This window comes from Aspergillus wentii (assembly GCF_001890725.1).
Source record: "Aspergillus wentii DTO 134E9 unplaced genomic scaffold ASPWEscaffold_2, whole genome shotgun sequence".
Lineage (NCBI taxonomy): Eukaryota > Fungi > Ascomycota > Eurotiomycetes > Eurotiales > Aspergillaceae > Aspergillus > Aspergillus wentii.
Genome location: NW_024467833.1, coordinates 2,607,999 through 2,626,617, shown reverse-complemented (window position 1 = coordinate 2,626,617; position 18,619 = coordinate 2,607,999). Strand labels below are relative to the sequence as shown.

General features: G+C 48.8%; 9 protein-coding genes across 9 annotated transcripts; 4 read left to right on the top strand and 5 right to left on the bottom strand.

Moving 5' to 3' along the window:
* Positions 1–147: 147 nt before the first annotated feature.
* On the bottom strand, positions 148–1,480 carry ASPWEDRAFT_103510 (uncharacterized protein; the record flags this gene model as incomplete). Its single annotated transcript, XM_040827568.1, has 4 exons — positions 148–509; positions 591–1,169; positions 1,241–1,356; positions 1,413–1,480. The coding sequence occupies 4 exons, from the start codon at positions 1,478–1,480 to the stop codon at positions 148–150; spliced, it is 1,125 nt and encodes a 374-aa protein (XP_040692729.1).
* A 327-nt stretch (positions 1,481–1,807) lies between these two features.
* Positions 1,808–2,449, bottom strand: ASPWEDRAFT_128062 (mitochondrial 37S ribosomal protein uS14m; the record flags this gene model as incomplete). Its single annotated transcript, XM_040829236.1, has 3 exons — positions 1,808–2,022; positions 2,083–2,254; positions 2,343–2,449. The coding sequence occupies 3 exons, from the start codon at positions 2,447–2,449 to the stop codon at positions 1,960–1,962; spliced, it is 342 nt and encodes a 113-aa protein (XP_040692728.1). The 3' UTR covers positions 1,808–1,959.
* Positions 2,450–3,124: 675 nt separating this feature from the next.
* On the bottom strand, positions 3,125–3,610 carry ASPWEDRAFT_168917 (F1F0 ATP synthase subunit i; the record flags this gene model as incomplete). Its single annotated transcript, XM_040830370.1, has 4 exons — positions 3,125–3,180; positions 3,296–3,346; positions 3,468–3,497; positions 3,574–3,610. 4 exons carry the CDS (start codon positions 3,608–3,610, stop codon positions 3,125–3,127), a joined length of 174 nt encoding a protein of 57 aa, XP_040692727.1.
* A 202-nt stretch (positions 3,611–3,812) lies between these two features.
* ASPWEDRAFT_353529 (DASH complex subunit SPC19) lies at positions 3,813–4,761 on the top strand. The gene is made up of 2 exons (XM_040834213.1): positions 3,813–3,995; positions 4,062–4,761. The coding sequence occupies exons 1-2, from the start codon at positions 3,864–3,866 to the stop codon at positions 4,434–4,436; spliced, it is 507 nt and encodes a 168-aa protein (XP_040692726.1). The 5' UTR covers positions 3,813–3,863; the 3' UTR covers positions 4,437–4,761.
* Positions 4,762–5,086: 325 nt separating this feature from the next.
* On the bottom strand, positions 5,087–9,210 carry ASPWEDRAFT_49122 (tRNA methyltransferase RSM22; the record flags this gene model as incomplete). The annotated part of the gene is made up of 5 exons (XM_040837216.1): positions 5,087–7,468; positions 8,143–8,388; positions 8,456–8,761; positions 8,868–9,053; positions 9,145–9,210. 5 exons carry the CDS (start codon positions 9,208–9,210, stop codon positions 5,087–5,089), a joined length of 3,186 nt encoding a protein of 1,061 aa, XP_040692725.1.
* An 826-nt stretch (positions 9,211–10,036) lies between these two features.
* Positions 10,037–10,976, top strand: ASPWEDRAFT_168913 (SUR7/PalI family protein; the record flags this gene model as incomplete). Its single annotated transcript, XM_040830369.1, has 4 exons — positions 10,037–10,049; positions 10,123–10,420; positions 10,476–10,658; positions 10,727–10,976. The coding sequence occupies 4 exons, from the start codon at positions 10,037–10,039 to the stop codon at positions 10,974–10,976; spliced, it is 744 nt and encodes a 247-aa protein (XP_040692724.1).
* A 782-nt stretch (positions 10,977–11,758) lies between these two features.
* ASPWEDRAFT_36765 (ribosome-associated complex protein SSZ1) lies at positions 11,759–14,160 on the bottom strand. The gene is made up of 5 exons (XM_040834540.1): positions 13,852–14,160; positions 13,720–13,756; positions 13,519–13,645; positions 12,680–13,451; positions 11,759–12,624 (listed from the first exon to the last, which is right to left on the bottom strand). The coding sequence occupies exons 1-5, from the start codon at positions 13,942–13,944 to the stop codon at positions 11,956–11,958; spliced, it is 1,698 nt and encodes a 565-aa protein (XP_040692723.1). The 5' UTR covers positions 13,945–14,160; the 3' UTR covers positions 11,759–11,955.
* Positions 14,161–14,169: 9 nt separating this feature from the next.
* ASPWEDRAFT_36764 (exosome non-catalytic core subunit RRP40) lies at positions 14,170–15,518 on the top strand. The gene is made up of 2 exons (XM_040834539.1): positions 14,170–14,195; positions 14,314–15,518. The coding sequence occupies exon 2, from the start codon at positions 14,501–14,503 to the stop codon at positions 15,332–15,334; it is 834 nt and encodes a 277-aa protein (XP_040692722.1). The 5' UTR covers positions 14,170–14,195; positions 14,314–14,500; the 3' UTR covers positions 15,335–15,518.
* Positions 15,519–15,682: 164 nt separating this feature from the next.
* ASPWEDRAFT_65943 (MYB DNA-binding domain protein) lies at positions 15,683–18,415 on the top strand (the record flags this gene model as incomplete). Its single annotated transcript, XM_040838827.1, has 2 exons — positions 15,683–15,734; positions 15,897–18,415. 2 exons carry the CDS (start codon positions 15,683–15,685, stop codon positions 18,413–18,415), a joined length of 2,571 nt encoding a protein of 856 aa, XP_040692721.1.
* Between the last annotated feature and the right edge of the window lie 204 nt (positions 18,416–18,619).

Here is an 18,619-nt window from a genome sequence, read left to right as displayed (position 1 = left end):
CAAATGAAGCCAATATCAATCATCTATCAGCATATCCACGCAACATCAAGTGTATGCAGTATTGCAAAGCAATCAAACCATCCCCTCTATCTGCACCGATAGCACCAAAGCACCATAGCAGAAGCAGATAATATAAAAATAAAGAAACTAAGAACTAGGCCCATCCCCACTCGTCTCCAAATCAACCTCCACATCCTGAACCATCAACTGCTTCTCACAATACCCCGGGTCAGCATGCACCTTCCCCAACCACTCAAGCATACTCTCCCAAGCGCTGGCCATGATACACTCGATATTCAACTCCTCGCCAGACGAATAGCAGTTACAGCCATGTTCCCGGAACCCGGAGACAGGCATACCAAGTGGTCGATCGGAGAGGACGTACGCGCGGCATCGGGAGGAAACAAAAGCTGAGAACGACGAGGCGGATGTATCGAGGAGGTCGATGTGGGTGAATTGGAGGGGGTTGGAGAGGCAGATTCCGGATATGTAGGGGCGCCAGATTTCCCCTTTGTGATGATATTAGTATTTTGCATATCTACTTTTGTTTTTTTGGCGTTAAGGGTTTAATTGGAGGGGGAGGGACGTACAATCATTAGCCAAGTACCGAATAGCGCCGAGTCCACCTTCTGCCAAACCGATGATATCGATTTTAGCATCCGCCTTGACAAGCTTCCCACGGGCCCCCAGAATCTCATCAAAAACACAATCAACATGTTCCTGCCAGTTAGCATTACCGGGGATCTTGTTCCGCTGCGACATGGTCATGGGCGGATCAACCGCCGAACGACGCGGGAGAGCAATCCAGGAAGGATGGGTGACGGCGCGTCGAGAGCCACAGTTCCAGATTAGCTGGCCTGTATTTGCGAGGACGAGGGCAGTGTCTCCAGATGTTTCTTGGTCTCCTCCGTTTTTACGGCCCAAGACGGCGTTTGCAAAGGAGACGGCTGAGCCTGCGTGGATACCCTGCGTACCGATGCTGCGGTAGGCCCAGATGCCCAGATCCTGGTTGGGTTCACCAAAAACGACCACGATGCGTGAGGCTGTGGATAGGTTTGGGGAGACCCAGATTGGGACATGGGGGTCATTGGGTGTTGAAGAGAGGGGGAGGCGTAGTGTTGTCAGGCCGAGATCCTGAAGACGAGATGAGACGATGGTGCGGATGCATGCTAGTCAAGATTGTTAGTTGCTTATCCTTTGTCACCGTTCTTTTGTTGTTTCTGGTGGTCAGTGAACGTACTATTCATCATCTCTCGATGCACTTCGTTGTAACGAGCGTTGCGGTTGATCTTGAACTGGAATTCCTGTTCTGGGTCTGAGATCTTTCTGATCTGGTCCTTTTCATTGATGAAGTATCTGTATTTGTGTCTTAGATTGAGATTCTTTCTTCTTGTCTGTCATGATTATCTTACCCTAGTTTCTCCAGATTTGCAGGAAACTCAGCGTCAGGAGGGAGATCTTCTCGACGAAAGACGAACATCTTGAGTCTTGAGTCTTGAGGCTTGTCGGTGTTTTTGTTAGACGTGGAGGGAAAAATCCTGGAAAGAAAGAAAAGAAAAGGAAGCTGGGTATTTGAAGAGAAAAAGAGAGGGCCAGGGATAGATGCAGCTTTCCGATGAATGCAAGCCAAACGACTGCTCGACTAGTGAATTTCCCAGTCTCCAGTCACATCTGAGGAAACGGTGAAAAGAGCGCTTTAGATGAATGGAAGAAAATGATTTGGAGTCGCTTGTTGATACTTCCTTTAAGTTATCCTCACTTCTCCATATTCATCAAGACCAATATTTACCAATTGATACCAGAAGATGCGGAATTCAGGATCGATTGAGTAGTATACATCGACCAAACCTCGTAATTTATTGTACAGCTCTCGAACAAAAGAAAGGGAATAAACGCCTTTGTGCAAACCGGCAGATCCAAACGTGCCAAATCTTTAATATAACCAGTCGAGTCGACCTTTTACCAACTCGCCTTCTTCACACCGGGAAGTTCACCAGCCAGCGCCTGCTCACGGAATTGATACTAAAAGGAAGACATGCGTCAGTAAAACCGATATTCAAAAAGAACCATTCCCTCACTCACTCTGGCAATTCTAAAGTCTCGGAAGATACTCCTGGCTATACCTCCCGCAACACAGCGGTTCTTGATCTGCGTCGGCCGGGTGTAGGCGTGCATCTGCGAGAGCTGGAGCTGAGCCTGGGCGCGGGTACGCTGGGGGAGAGTAGTGTTGCGGATGATGTAGCGCAGAGCCTGGCTATAGTTCCCGAATAAAATTGTGTTAGTCCATTGGGTCTTTGAGGATATTCGTGACAACAAGAATCGTGAAGCAAAGGACTTCATACCGTTCGGGCTCGTATTGCTCAAACACCTTGCGCTTGGTGTGGTCGCGCATCACACGGGCATTGACAAACCCGCTGAGATCGAGCTTCTTGGATCTGAAGTGCGACATGATGCCTGGGTTGACTGGGTTGGCTGGTGTTGGTCGGAGATGTCAGTTGTTGAAGCGGTTTGGCGGAGCGGCGGAGGACAAAATTGCCTTCCCGAAGGAGACTAGGGCGGAATGGCCGCAAATATCTGGACTGCTATTCAGAGCGACTATAGCTATGAGAGTTACTACGCATTTATAAACTGAATATCTCATACTGTGCAAACGATTTTAGGCCCCTTGCTGTTCAGATTCAACAAGCAGTAAAGAATAGTTTACGTGCTTCTGATTATCGGCTATGGGGGAAACCGGGCCGACAGTAAAGACAGCGACAAGATATTTGAGCTCATGAGGGTATATACGTAGATCAATGGCATAGCATCAAGTCAAATAAAAGCCAAAGGGTACTGTTCAGCCTGGTTGGAGTCTATTCGGGCGGAATAGGTATCTTGATATCTCGCTCAGGACCAAACCGATCAAAAGATAAAACTCAACAGACTGCATGTCAGGAAATAGTGGTACAACTTTGAATTCGTCAATATGTCCTATGACGGAAAGTCTATATGCTTGTACAAAGTGACTGCTCGCAAACTCGAAACAAACGCGAAACAGCGATCCAAGCGTCAAGCCACCCTAGGCCATTCATTCATTCCAATTTCCTCCGCCATCAGGGTGCTATCTGACTATTCTGGTATCGATTTAGTGGCTGCTCTTGCCAGCGTTGGGGTTGCGGGGGTCGTTCTTGAACTCGGCGGCTGTTGACCGAGGTTAGTGATGATTCCGAATGGCCCTCTCAACATGAGACCGATTGAAGGTTTGGAACAATATGCTCAGACACATGTTCCTTTTCGCGTATTTGGGGTTACTCACTCTGCGACAAGGCGTTGGCGAGGGAGTTGACACCGTAGAGAATGACAGCACCTAAACCAACATCATTAGAACCATATGTCCAGTAGCAGCTTCGATCGAGCATTATTCGAAAAGCAAAATAAATCGTCTCGCTTCAAAAGCTCATATCAGGAGTCAATAGTTCATTGCATACCGGCAGCGAAGAAAGGAGCCATGGGCTTGGCTGTAATGAGGCATCTTGTCAGTTTCTCGTGTTCCATTCCGATCAAAAAACGCAACAAAGACCCAGGATCACTTACCCACGGGGGCGGGGAACTTCTTGGGGAGGGCAGGCATAATGACGGCTCTTGCAATTCGAAACGGAGTTCTTGGTTGCGGAGAAGAGTTGAGGATGATGCTGCTGGGACGGTGCAACGAGGAGAAGCGGATGCAACGAGGTTTGTCCGGAGGTCCGATTCCTAGCCGCTTTAGGCACACCGCCCTTGCCGCTTTAACATCGCAGCCCCTCCACCAGTAAACAACGATAACAACAATAGACCTTCGTTGCAATTATCTCCAAGCTCATCCCTCTGAGGCAGGTAAATTCGCAATGGCTTCATCTCTGTCAGCCTCCGTATCTTCGCTACAATCATCCCTTGGTCTGCTGGATTCTTCGATTTCCACACTGGACGCTGGGATTAGTGATTTTCCGCGGCTTTGCAAAGTCCTACAAACGACAAGAGTAAGTGCCATTTGATATCAATCACCCCATGTCATTTTCTGGTTTGTTTAACATCATATACTACAGCACTTTGAACTTCTTCCCGAGCCCACCTTGCGCGAAGCCCAACAATCCCTCCTAGATGAAATCACCCCCAGCATCGCCCATCTTCTATCCTTGGCAACGAATCATGTCGAGAAGCTCTCCCGTCGCGAACAGGCTCTCAAGGCGAAGTGTGAACTCCAAGAGGGAAGAATGAGCTCCAATGAAAGTCGCCAAGCTTCAAATCGCGCCCAGAGCAGCGCACTTCGGGATCGACAAGGTGGTGGTTCTGCTGCGAAGGCGGCAGAACTAAGAAGATTGGTCCAGAAGAAGGAGCGCTTGAAGTATGCAGTCGAGAGACTGGAGCTTCAAGGTAGACAGAGAGAGCGCCAGTTGAGGAAGAGCATGGCTGTTCAGTAACCGATTGCTCTACGTTTAATTCGATTCTGGAGGTCGACTTTCCGGAAACCACTGTCTTTGAGAGACGCAGATAATGTCGGAATGTGCGACTTCTTTATCTGTGATCTCGACTAGTTCGGAATGTTAAGACTGATGAAAATCCAAAACGATCACGCCTAACGAATACTCCGACATGATGGTCAAATGCGCTTTTTTAAACGACTTTCTATGACAGACACACAGTACGTCGCGACATTATACTATCGCAGCTACCATTTCAGGCCACAGAAATGGCTGAAGAAATCCGAGCTACTGCGCAACTTCTCTGGGGCGACTGTTCTCAGTAACCACACCTATCCTCTTCACAGACTTGTTCAAGTCCATGTATCCGGATATAGCGCTACCGGAATTACCCGAATGTGTTGATTGATTTCATGCTGTGAAGTGGGAATGGAGATATTAACATTGAGTGAAGAGAGAGATCTATGTTGCGTTTTATATCCCACAAATAATGTCCAAATATCGTACAAATATAATATAATACAATCGTGTATTCCCAGTTCCCGTGTTTGATCACTTTCACTCGAAAGTATACCTGATCATAAGCCCAATGCGCCATGCAATAATGCTGTTTCTACCCCCCGAAAATGTATTATAACAGTTGATATGAATTAAGATTCATCCTGCGTCAATTTGGAAGCAGAATAATACTTCTTCGAAGCCTGTCTGAGCGTCTTCTTGTCAGCGTGCTTCTTCCAACTAGGAATGGTCTGGCCCTTCTTCTTTGTCGGAATCGGCAGGTTAGGGCGATTGCTGGTTCGCTCTTCTGATTCCTGTGCATCAGGGTCTCCTTCCTCCTCCATTGCCGCCTTTTCAGCTGCGCGCATAGCCAGTCTTTCCTTCTTTCCTTCCCCGTGCTTATCTCCCAGAGTCAGGTTTCGTGGAATGCGGGTCTTCGCACCGAGAGCCCACAGGTCTCCCCACTGGGCCTTGCGTGCATCCTTGTAAGCCTGGCGACTCCATGAGCGGGGAACGGTCCAGCGTTCGATCTTTCCGGCTGGTGTGCAGAGATCGAAGATGACGTGTCCACGTCGCTTCATTGGTGGATAGACGGTGCGAGGAAGAGAGAGTGTATGGAAGTTCTGGGTGTTCTCTGCATCTGGAACCTCGCTCACAGCATCAGCTGTTGCATCAGATTCCGCTTCATTTGCCGTCATATCGTGGAGATCTTCGTAACCAGCGGCAGCCGACTCTGTAGCTTTATCGCCTTGCACGATTCCGTGCTGCTCACGCAGGTCTACTCCGCGCTGAACAGCGACATAACTAAACTGTACATCTTCATGATTTCGGTCTTTGGCCCCCATGATGCGTTGAAGGAATGGCGGTCTGATGAATCTTTGCGAGAAGTGGCAATAATCCTTGCGGCCCTTGGATTGTCCTGGGCCATGGTACATTGGGCACTTTTCGTGGTTGGTGCAAGGGGCAACGATCATACCGGGTTCTTTCTCGACACGTCGATCCTCATTCGGCGATTCGAGGAATTCCTCGTACTGTGTAGAGCCAGGGCTTGAAATATGACGCTTAAGCAACATATCACGAGCACCAGCAATGGCTTCGAATCCTTTTTGACGTCCCTTTTCAAGCAGAATCAAAACACCACCGTTGGGGTTGAGGAGAGACCACAGATTTTCAACATATTCCTTCCGAAGATAGTCCTCATCAATGCCCAAAAGTGTATGGGGGGCAATGATAATGTCGTACTGCTTTCTCTTGGGAGGAGCTCTTTGGTCATCCAAGGTTGGTTTTTCACGGGTATGAAGATAATCGGGCAGCCGAGGAAGGAAAGTCGTGTTTTCCAACATGACACTGGCACGAAGTTTAAGAGCATCCGATCCAGTGACAACCGTTGATCGACCCACAGGAACAGGTGCTCCTTCGGGGTGACCAGGGACCATGTTTTCATATTCCGCACGGAGAACATCTCTCCAAGCAAGAATACCGGCACCTGCGCTACCGGCATCCAAGACATTTGGCCCATTTTCTTGTGAAATGAGGCTACGGATCCAATCAGTTCCCAAGCGCTTTCGAACCTCAACTAACACGCTGAGGACTGACGAGTACATTCCAGGGTACAGAGCCGCCATGTACGCATTGGCCTCCATCTCGCCCATATGACGCTGCGTAGCCTCCAAAGGAATCGGAAGCTGGGGCAATTGCGCACGTGGAGGTGGCGTAGTAGTGGAATGAGGAAGCCCCCTGCCACCGAATAAACGATGAGCGGTATCTGCGACGTGCTTATTGGAGAAGTTGGACAAAATGGCAGAGATGGGACCGGTCACTGTGTCCTTCGGCAGAAATACCGTGCTAGGGTCCGTAGAAAACTTTCCTTCTGTTGTAAAAGGGTGTAGTCGTGGAGCAGAGTCTGGCACGGCTTCGTCCTCAAATTGCTCAAGCATGATCTTCCCACCAAGTTGTTCGGCCACTTCCCTTGTCCGCTGCATTGCGATGGATTCATCCTCTTGGGGACCGAGTTCCATGTCATAAACCACCGGAGTATCCTCTTGTGCCTCTATTTCCTCAACCTCAACTTCTTCCCATCCACCTTCGCCATCTTCGCGGAAAAGCCGGTTAGGGTCCTTTTCATCGTCTTGCTCGTGTTCGACTTCCAAGTCTAAATCTCGAATAATTGGCTCTCCATATAATCGGGAATATAGTTTCAATTCGACATCGTTTAAATGATCCTTGGGTAGGATCTCGCCGAATTGTTGCCGTGCCATTCGCACCCGTGATTCCAACGTTTCTTCGTCTCGGTGACCGATTGTCTGGGAAAACGCATGATCGAGCTCGTGACCATCAATATTCAAAACACCGTGATGATCATGGAGTAAATCCGCATCATCCAAAAGCTCAGCCAGTTCCTCATCATTTTCATTGATGGTATCAATCAAATCGTAGATTTCATCTTTTCGGTCCGCTTGAGGTGTCGTGTCATTCGGTACGGTGTCGTTCGCGGCTGCTGCAGTAGACGCAAGCCTCTTCCCTGCTTGCCAGCGCTGGACTCGATTCGGAGTAATACATTCTCTTGATATCGATGAAGTCGGCGTTGCAGGCGACGCTTGTCGTGAAAGGGTCTGTTTGCGTTTTTGGGTTATGAAGCTCGCAGCTCCGCCGCGGAGCTGTCGCGAGCTGGCCTGCGAATGGGAGATCGTGCGGAGAATATCACGAGAACATGACCGGCTGGCCGATGATGCTGGGGGTCTCGACAGCATCTTCAGCTCCTTGGACGTCCGCAAGCAAGAATTGATGGAGAATTGTGAACGCGAACAAAACGCCACTCGAGACAGCGTCCAAGAAAAGTCTCGCCAAGATATGCGTCCATCAGAAATTGGCGGTTTCTCATTGGTAGATGAATTTTTAAGTGCTTACATAACAAATTGGTAGGAACTATGAGTTTGTCACTATTAATCTACAGTTAATTGAAAATTTCCAAGCAAATTAATATGGAAGGGTATGTATGTTTGGCCATTAATATTTACATCGCCATGTTTATATGTACAGACTTGCAAGAAACGAAAGTAAAGAATGGGGAAGATCAGGACTCGGTTTCCCCATCGTCATTGCCCATAAGAACTTTCAGGGCAGACAACCATTTCTGCACTTCGTGCTGAAGAGCAGTTAATTTGGCCATCACAGACATCAGGCTTGGGTCCTGACTTTCAACGCGAACTTTCTCCCTTACTCTCACTTCATCACCCTTCCAGGCAAAGACGTCACCGGCCTCATCATGAGTGCGATGCCGAGACCCAAACAGCCGGTCTCGTATGTTAAACCCAGTCAAAGAAATGTCGGTTGCAAATGCCGTGGGTGTGTGTGCAGGCGTACAAGACTCCAGAGTCCTCAGGTGCAGCACAAGAGCCGAATCAGCAATGGAGAGGTGAAATGAAAGAGATGGTGGCAACGGAGGGTCGAACATCTTCAAAAAGCAAAACAATTAACATGCACGTCACTACTTAAGCTTGAAAATGCCAGATATAACTCACATTATCAGTCGCACTGGTTTCCCACCATTTGCTTTTCATGCCGTCCTCCTCGCCCTTGAGCGTCTGGCGTGCTTCCGTGATGGTCTCATGCAGGAGATGCAGTTGGCTGAAAATGAAACTCGCATTGAGCGGGTCACCAGTCCAGGTACTAACATCGACAACATCCAGACTTTGATTTACCAGGTCTCGTACCGAAACCAGCTGATCAAGCACAAGTTCTGGGGCACCAGGAGAGTTCGACAAGCACACACGGGTGCTAGGCGTGCCCCGGACAGAGGCGAGGGAGTTCAGGCGAAGCTGAACATCCTATCCCATTCATATTGGTTAGCGGATTCATTTGGTTCTGCAGCTAGCAACAATGGTGCCATGGTATCGTAGTCGGGATTCATAACAAAAAATGCCGATGACATACCCCCTTTACGATTTTTGTTCCAACTCTCGTCACAAAGCCTTTCACATTTTCAGACCGTAGAGATGATAGAACCAATGTTGAACCAGGTTCTTTAGGGGCCAACAGGGCAGCGCAGTCACGAAGACCTTCCCTCAATGAGGCGAGGGAATCTTGCAAGGAACGCAAAAGCCATTCCAACTCTCTTGCCTAAATCAAGATTCATCCCACGTAAGTAACTCGCCCTAATTCTCGATAGTCCGATTTTTGGGGGGAAATCCCAAGCGGAAAAGAGGCGTACCAACGCATCATCTGCCTCCTGCTCCAATCGTGCTGGCGGCAATGGTGGGTATGCCCAAGTTGCCATTTTTTTGCCTATCCCCTATCTTTTCCCTGTTCTTTTTATCAGCGGTTGACCTTAACCGCAAGAGGGACGCGACTGGTCTCGAGTAGGGTAGCTACTAGTTAGTATTGGCCTCGGGGACTCAAGAATCCAAGACCCTTGCCCCTGTGGAGAAAGCAGTCGGTAGGCAGAAAAATTCAGTATAAACTTCTCACTTGATCCACGTCGATCCAGTGCATCCGACTAGCGGAACCAAGCCCAACTCTATCGATCATCCGTTGGCTGCGCGAGTGCAACGTCAAGAGCCGGATGGACGCCAACTGGCACGAAGGACGGTGTCTTTTGGCTTCTGCAACAAACGTCATGGACCTGCCGCCGATCGGGCTTAGCGTGTGTTTAGCACCCACGCTAACCAGAGGCGGCTAGCGGAGAGTGTGCAACGATGACGTCGAGATCAGCTGTTCTCCAGCGCAAGACTCAGTTATTGCACGACCTCAACCGCAGGAGACGAGAGGACACAGGAAAAAAAGAGGGACAGAAACCGATGATGCCCTCTCACCATTATATCACTACTAGCTTGCTGCCCTGTGGTTCCCTCCGTGCAGGTTACCCGCCGGGATCTTCGGAAATCTGCTTTAATACCAGCAACCCTGGCCCTGCACCTCTCACATCCTGCTGTCTCGAATACTTTTTTTGATTTCTTTTCTTTCATCTTTCTCCCGGACTACTTCGTTAGCTACCTGTCTTGAATATATCCCTGCAGCTGACTATTTGAAGAGCGTTTCAACTGGTCGGTCATATTGTGTACTTTTCTACCACTGAGATATTTTTATACTAAACTAGTAACACAATGGGTCTAAGCAGTAAGGCCTCCCTTCGCCCATCCGGCTGTGATACATGAATATGGACAAGAACTAATAAGTACGTTCTACATAGGAGTTGCCTTGGGCTTTCTTGGCCTGTTCTTCATAGCTTCAGCCCTCTTGTTGATGTTCCTAACGCTCTTGGGAGGAGCGACGAATACAAGACCTCTCAACGAGATCTACTTCCTCCAAGCCGATACAAGCAATATCCCAGGCGCTCCGGCTTTGTCTCGATGGACATTTTGGAATTTGTGTGGGGTGAATAGTGCTGGGAAGAGTGATTGCGGAGATACTCACCCTGATTATCCCTTCGACCCCCCGAACAGCAACAACTTTGGCACTACCACCAATGTGCCTTCGGCGTTTGTTGGGTAAGTAGTTTTCCATTATAGCGTTTTTTCTGGTCATGAAACTAACGTGTCGCAGCACCAACCACTACTTCTTGACCTCCCGGTTCATGTTTCCGTTTCTGATCATTGCCTTGTTCTTCGGCGTTTGCTCGCTCTTCACCGGATTCCTGGCTATGTGCACACGGATCGGAGGCTATCTCTCCGCACTTTTGGCATGGATCGCTTTGATTTTCCAAGTCATCGTGACTTGTCTGATGACGTGAGTATCACCATCCGGGGGAAACAGCCTCTGCGCAACGTTATTTGAACTAGCTAACTTTGAAACAGTGCCGTATTCGTCCAGGGACGCAACCAATTCAACAAGAACAACCAGACGGCCAGACTAGGCGTGAAATCCTTTGCCTTCATGTGGACTGCGTCGGTTTGTCTTTTCCTCTCATGCTTGCTCTACTGTCTGGGAGGAGCTGTCGGCAGAAAAGACGGTGGCTACAGCGGCCGAGAACAGAGACGCCGTGGTTTCTTCTCTTCTAACCGACGGGCGAGCGCAGGAAGCGTCCACAAAGAAACTGCAGTCTAAACACAGCCCATGGTCTTTTTCATCTAGAAGAGGACTAGGCATATCGTGTGATGGAGTTGCCCTGGACCAGCGCAATCCGCTTGGTCAACTAGCAAGATTTTCTTCGCATCTGACTTCGAAGTATACGTTCAGTCGATCTCGAAAATATATCGCTCGCTCGCTCGCTATATAAAAACCGGAAGAATCTGGATGCGCAACCCTACTACCCCTGTTCGTTTTCAATTCCGTTGGGCTTACCAGCACCTGCCTTCAGGCATGTCTCAACTTGTTCCCAGGTTATGTTGCTGTTTTTGCTATATTCGACTGATGCCATCCTCCACACACTCATTTAATGTTGTTATGAACTCTTGACGTTTTACGTTTATCACCTGTCTATCTCTACTACTTAATTACCTGCTCATGTGACAATTACGTCTGAATCTGTTTGAATTGGATGACATGTATCTCACGATATCTTTTACCCTTATCTTATTTGAACCTAATAATAATTGTAATATACTAAAATCCAAAATGTTCTAGGGGGAAATAAAATAATGATAATTCTATACCATGTTTCGTATCCAAATGCTCTTGACAGTTCTCCAGCATATGCTTGAGAAATGTATGTAGCACCTTTCAATGCCCTGCTGACCTACTCGAAATAATGGAACCAAGAAATGAATCTATCAACTTTTTGTATTGGTTGTCTGATGGTCTATATACTTTCAACAACCTCTATCAATGCTTTCATTATCAAACAATCATGGCATGAAACATGGACAACGTTTAATCTTCCCGACTGAATTCCGATCAAACCTTTCCTCAACATTCAGATGCCCAGAGCCTAAAATCAAAGGAGATACAAGCGGGAAAAGGTCAAAAAGAAAAATTCTATCATGTTCAGATGTTATAATAGATAAATTCATGGGAAAAGGAAAAGCGTTAACCATGACGTTGCAAAAATTTTAATAGGAAAAGAGAAGAATGACCAAGGTTATGCTTAAGCCTTAGGAGCCTCAACAGCACCACGGACAGCACTCTGGCCACCAATTTCTTTGGCGGTGACCTGCAGGCCCAGGTCGGCGTTGATGTGGACCATAACCTCGACCTTGCCGCCGGCCTTGACGCCCTTGACGGCGAGCTCAGCAACGGGCTTCTCGGTCTTCCATGCAACCTCACGGATCTCCTCCTCCTCATCCTCATCCGAGTCGAAGTCGGAGTCTTCCTCGTCCTCCTCAGTCTTAGCGGGCTTCTCTTTGGGCTCAGGCTTGGTGACCTTGATCTCACGGACACCCTCGACAACACGGACGAAGACGTCACCACCATCCTTGGGTGCAGAGTACTGAGCAACACGGCGGGCGGGGAGGGCGGTTTCGGTGTTCAGGAGAGGCTTGAAGTCAACGCTCTCTCCGGAGGTGAACTCGACACCAATAGCGTTGCGGAGGTGGGGAGTGGCGGTAACGACGGGGTGAATCGACTGCTCAATGTCCTCCTTCTCGAATTCCTGGATCAGGGAGGCCTGGATGGCGGCACCTCTGGAAGCCAACTCGGAGGGGTTGATGGCGGTGGTGGTGGTGGAAGGAGCAAGGATCGAGGTGGTCTCGGGGAAGATGTTGCGGGCGAGCTGGGCGATCTTAGGAGTGTGCGAAACACCACCGGAGAAAATGACCTGAAATTTGAAGTCAGAAGAAAATTAACAGCAAGTGGCGACAGAAACCACAAACCTCATTGATATCCAAAACATCCAACTCGGCCTTCTTGACAACCTGCTCGATCAGACCAGTGAACTGGGCAAAGACCTTGCCAGACAGCAACTCGTAGCGAGTGCGGTTGACCGTAGAGCCGAAGTCAATACCATCCGCAAGACTCTCGATGCTCAAGCTAGCGTTGGTACCCAAGCTCAAGGCCTTTCTTGTGGCCTCACACTCCAGCTTCAACTTGGCGAGTCCACGAGCGTTCTCGCGGGGGTCGGTCTTGTGCTTCTTGATGAACTCCTTGGCGAAGTGGTCGATGACAATCTGGTCCAAAGAAGATCCTCCCAGCTCGTAGTCGTGGGCGGTGGCCAAAATGGTGTACATGCCTCCGCGGCAAGCGATGACAGCGACATCCGAACGAGTGTTACCGAGGTCGGCAACCACGACAAGCTTGTCAGTCACAACAGACTCGGGTCTGGCATCATAGGCCAAGACGGAAGCGACGGGCTCGTGGATGAGCTGGAGAACCTCAATACCAGCACCCTTGGCAGCCTCGGTCAGGGCTTCACGCTGGGCATCGGTGAAGTCAGTGGGGACGGTGATAACGGCAGCGTTGACCTCCTTGCCAAGGTAGTCAGTAGCAGACTGCTTCAAGCGACGAAGGTGACGAGTAGAGATCTCGGAAACAGTAACTGTGTTGTTGTTCTCGCTGGCGGTATCACGGATGGAGAAGGCAACAGTCGAGTCGCTCTGCTGGGGGTGGGCCGAGTTGTGGCATGGGGTAGGGTCTATCGACTTGAAGCTGTGGGAAAAGGTCAGTACCAGTGTTCATCTTATATGACTATCCTGCAACTATTGGGGGTAATTACTCCTTTCCAAGGTAATCTCTGAAGTATGCAACGGTGTTCTGGGAGTTGCGAACAAGCTGGGCCTTGGCCTGAGTGCCGTGGTATTCCTCTCCATCCATGTAAGAGAGAACACTGGGGATTTGACGGTCTAGGAAGGTGTAAGTTGATATACTCTCAACTAGCCAATTCGAGCGGGAATGGCATGGAGGGGTCAATACGAACCTCCCTCTTCGTTGGCAATAACCTCAGCCTTGCCTTCCTATAGAAACATTTCTGTCAGTGACTATTTTTGACAATTTCCCAAAAAATTCCCTCATTCGAGATGATAAATTAATCGACTTGCTATTGACGTACAGGTGTGACACGGGCAATGGAGCTGGAGGAGTTGCCAAAGGAGATACCGATAGCGAATTTCTCCGCAGCGACACCGTTGGTTTCGTTACTCATATCGAAGGGTATAGTGAAAATGGGTTAAAGAAAGAAAGATCTCGGGAATAAAAGGAGATCAAAAATCGCAAAATGGAGGCGTGGAAAGGGAAATTCGCTGCTCTTCTTCGTCTTCGCTTCTTCTCGCTGGGAGAAAAAAAATCTTTTGGTTCGTTTGACGAAGAGGCGGCAACTGTGGCTGGTGTTATCGATAGACGCTGTGGCGGTGCAGGCCCCTCTTAAGTGGCAGAATGCGCTCGACTGGATATTATGTAGGTATCTACTCTGAAAATTGGATTGGAATAGGTTGAGAGAAAGAGGAATTACTCCTTATACCATTTCCTGCCTCTTTTTCCCAGCTTTAATATTGTCAGAATTGACTGCAAACAGATTGTTAATCCAACGACGATCAGGGCTTGCTCATCACGTGCTGATAGCCCGATAAGGCGTCTTTTGCAACGATTTCGACGCTGCGAAAGAAACGACTTCGACGCTCGATGGGGAGTTGAGAACTCGACAAGTTTCCCTTCAACCTATCAATTGTGATAGCTGGCGTCTTGCTGTCGGTCTGCCCATCATGACGACGCCTCTCATATTACTTCCCAATGATGAGGTTCCATCCGACCATCTTCCTTCCACCACATCAGCTCCTTTGAGACTGGGACCTGGGCTTCGTCTGCTCTCGCAACAATCATCTACATCGTCTGCGCCCAAATCAACCGGCCATGTCCTGACCGCGACCCAGGCCGGTATTCTTTCGACCGACTTCAAGAGAAACACTGTGTCGCTCCAAACATTCCCCAATCACCGATATATCCCAACACAAAACGATCTCGTGATTGCGCAGATTCACCATTCCAGTGCAGATTACTTCCACTGCATGATCACACCTCAGGCTCCTCATGCACTATTAGGACAGCTTTCCTTCGAGGGTGCGACAAAGAAGACAAGGCCAATGTTGAAGCAAGGCGATCTGGTTTATGCCCGTGTGTTGTCGGTTGGACTCGGCGCTGGTGCAGAAGTCGAACTGACCTGTGTGAACCCTGCAACTGGCAAGGCAGATGGAGGACTGGGCCCGTTAACAAGCGGGATGGTGTTTGATGTCTCTACCGGCATGGCTGCACGGTTGCTGAGAGCAAGTTCGTCGTCGCCCGAACAGCAAGAAGCTCTCGCAGGGCTGGTCGTTCTCGATGAATTAGGGAAGAAGCTCGAGAGTGTAGGAGGATTCGAAATTGCCGTAGGGAGAAACGGCAAGATCTGGGTGGATTGCTCGAATGGCGGCGACTCTGCTGTCAAGGCGACAGTGGCAATTGGGAGATGTTTGAATACAATCGACGACAACAACTTGAATCCAGCAGACCAGAGGAAATTGGTCTCGAAGATTTTACGAGAAATGAAAATAGCTTCTTGATTATAACGATGTATCAGTTTGTCAATGAGCATCCGGGTGTTTTCACTGCTATTTCCCTTGCCGTATAATTAATTTAAAGACCTCGAGCACAACATTATTGTCTAGACATATACAATTATACCCAATATATCTTCAAAGCAAATATATCTTAAAGATCTTCTGAACTTATCGTTGCGAAATAAAGGCTCACTTGGACCAAAGCGGGAAGGGCCGCAAAAAAACGCGCCGCCCGCGTTCTCCAGATTCTCCGGGCCAATTTTTTTTTTCATTCCTGAAAACTTGCGTCCAATTCCTCCACACCTTTTATCGCACTATCTAGAGGCTTTTGCCTCTTCTTTTGCTTTTCAGATGGGTCAAGGGTCTTCTCAGCCAGTTAATGCTGGGTTTACAGATGATATCGGTAAGTCCTCGCGGAGAAGCTTGTCTGGACCTAAAGAACGCACGGGTTGCGAAAATATCACCTTTGATAACTAGCTGACATCTTCACTTTCATTTAAAGAAGACAATGATGTCGGAGATTCTCTAGAATATAATAGCAATGCTACTACTCCTAGATCGAAAGAAAAATCAACTTTGCAGCAGGAAGATGCGCCCAAATCGAAGCGGAAGAGAAAGTCTTCTCCTGTCACCACCAACCCTGAAAAACAGCCCCCTGTTGCTTCAGCCTCTAGTCCATCTCAACCTCAAAATGAACAAGATTCCCGTCCGATGAAACGAAAGCGAACATCTGAATCATCGCAGAAAAAGAAGGGGCGCACAGCAGCAGACGAGTCAACACTGGGAGTGGGGAATAAAAATGCCGCCATGGAAGTCGTGGATAGTCAGCCTTCGGAGAATCCAGAACGCCAGAAGGGGAAACAGCAGAGCAAAACAAAAGCGTCGCCAGCGTCGAAACCCCAGAAGAAGGCCGCGCCAGTGCCCAAGCCAACCATAAGCGAATCGAAAACAACCTCTCCGTCACTTCCGCCAGAGTCGAGCACTGGCACTACAACGGGTGCGCAGGGAAAGCCTGCTCGGAGCAATAAGGGAGGAACGACTGGATTCTTCACGCCAGAGGAAGTCCAGGCTCTGGAGAGCTTTAAACTCAAGTTTTGCAACACCCATCTACTCTCTGGAGACGATTTCGACACTATGGTTCAGCATTCGGAACGTGATAAGGGTACCCCATTCCCGTGCGATGCCGACGTCATTTCGAAGCAAGAGTTTTGGCGAAACATTTACGAGACTATCCCGAACAGAGACCGGAGATCAACATATCGGTTCATGAGACGGCATTTCCAACCTTCGACGCAAAAGCCGCATTCATGGACCAAGGAACAAGATAACGAGCTGGTCTCTCTTCATACTCAACATGGCCCGAAATTCGCTTATATCGCTAAGCTCCTAGGCCGGAGTGATGACGATGTCGTTCAAAGATGGAAGAACCGTCTTGAACATCGAGAGACCATGAGACGGGGACAATGGTCCGAGGAGGAAGTTCGCAGCTTACAAAAGGTTCTGGATGAATCACGGAAAAACCTATCCAAGGCAGGCCATGATGTAGGGAAGGACATTTACGAGATGGACGAGTCACTAATTGGATGGGGACAAGTGAGCGACAAAATCAATAACTGCCGATCGAGACAGCAATGTGCAGATAAATGGCGCAAGATCAGGCGGAAAGTTTTGACCCTGCGCCACAAAGGAAACCCAGATGCCATCTACAACCCTACCTCAGAACTACAGTCGCCCAAAAAGAAAAGCAAGTCACCCGCAGTTACCGTCGCCGCACAGACTCAGTCGGACGCACGATACAAGAGCTCTGAATTTGTCAACTCGGACGATTCAGAAGAGGATGACAGTGGCGTTGCGTCTCAGTCCCCGAAGAAAGCGACACCTTCCAAGCAACCGAAATCTATACCCAAAGGAAACAAGTCTACTGCGGTTCAAGATAAACCCAAGGCTTCCACAAAAGCAAGCAAAAAGCCTACACCCATTGAGGACAAGTCTAGCTCTGAAGAAGAATCTGGTTCTGGATCCGAATCCGAATCTGAAAGTGACTCAGAATCTGAGTCTGAGGGCGATGCTGCCTCGAACCCCCAAACAAAGACAAAAGCCAACTTAGAGAAGGCTAAAGATTCTGCGAATGGCAATAACCCTCAAAGTGGCACCCAGGCGAGGTCTAAAAACGCCGTAAAAGAGAAATCTAAGGAGACGCAGGACAAGCCTAATGACAAAGCTCAGTCGAAGGACAAGGAGCACTCGAAGGTTCAAGAGAAAGCCGTGCCAGCAGGACCTGCCTCACAAAAGCAAAATCAAGCTGCCCAGACAAAGCAACAGTCTCCAGTGACCTCAGAGTCAGAGTCAGAGTCCGACTCCGAGTCCGAGTCCGAGGATGACGCAGATAGCGAGTCAGAACAACCTGCAGCGAAATCGACAGCCAAGTCAACTCCCAAGGCACCGAAGGCACCCACGCCCCCTTCTCAAAATGGAAAAAGCAATTCCCAGGATAGTTCGTCTGATGACGACTCGAGCAACGAAACGGACTCATCGAGTGAAGAATCCGATGACAACGAATCAACAGCTAGCTCCAGCGATGGTGACGACAATAAACCAACCGAGACAACAACCAAACCTACTCTCAACACCAGTGCAAAGAGGAAACATGAACAAGAAGCACAACCAAGAAAACAACAAGACACCAAACGCCCCAAGATTGAATCCTCCCCAGACTCATCCTCGTCCGACAGCAGCGACTCCAGCGACTCCAGCGACTCCAGCAGCTCTGAATCCGAATCCGAATCCGAGTCCGAGTCAGAAGTCGACACAAAACCCAACCCCAAATCCATCAACTCTCGTCCCAAGTCCAAAGGACACCAAAGCCCAATTGTCAAGAGCCGCCAGAGCTCGACCTCAAACACCTCGTCAACTAATCCCTCGCGTTCATCCTCGCGCAATATCAAGGGCGAAGCCGAGAGCGATAGTGAACTAGACGTGAAACCGAGGATAAACACCAAGGGGGACTCGAGTCGTTCGAGCTCGATTGCCCCCGTCAAGAAAGAGGGTACTACCGATGACGACTCTGAGGATGATTCAGACTAAGTGAAATGAATTAATGAAATTGTCTGTCTTTCTTTGTGTGTATTTCTTTTGGCAATTGGTATATGTCGAGCCACTTACTACGATCATTTTTGGCCTTTGTTGGGCAATTTTGCTTTCTTTTCTGGGATGTTGAATTAGCTTGTCAAAGATGATATTCAAAATTATACCCCCCTATAACGAACGGATGGATTGTTCTAAATATTT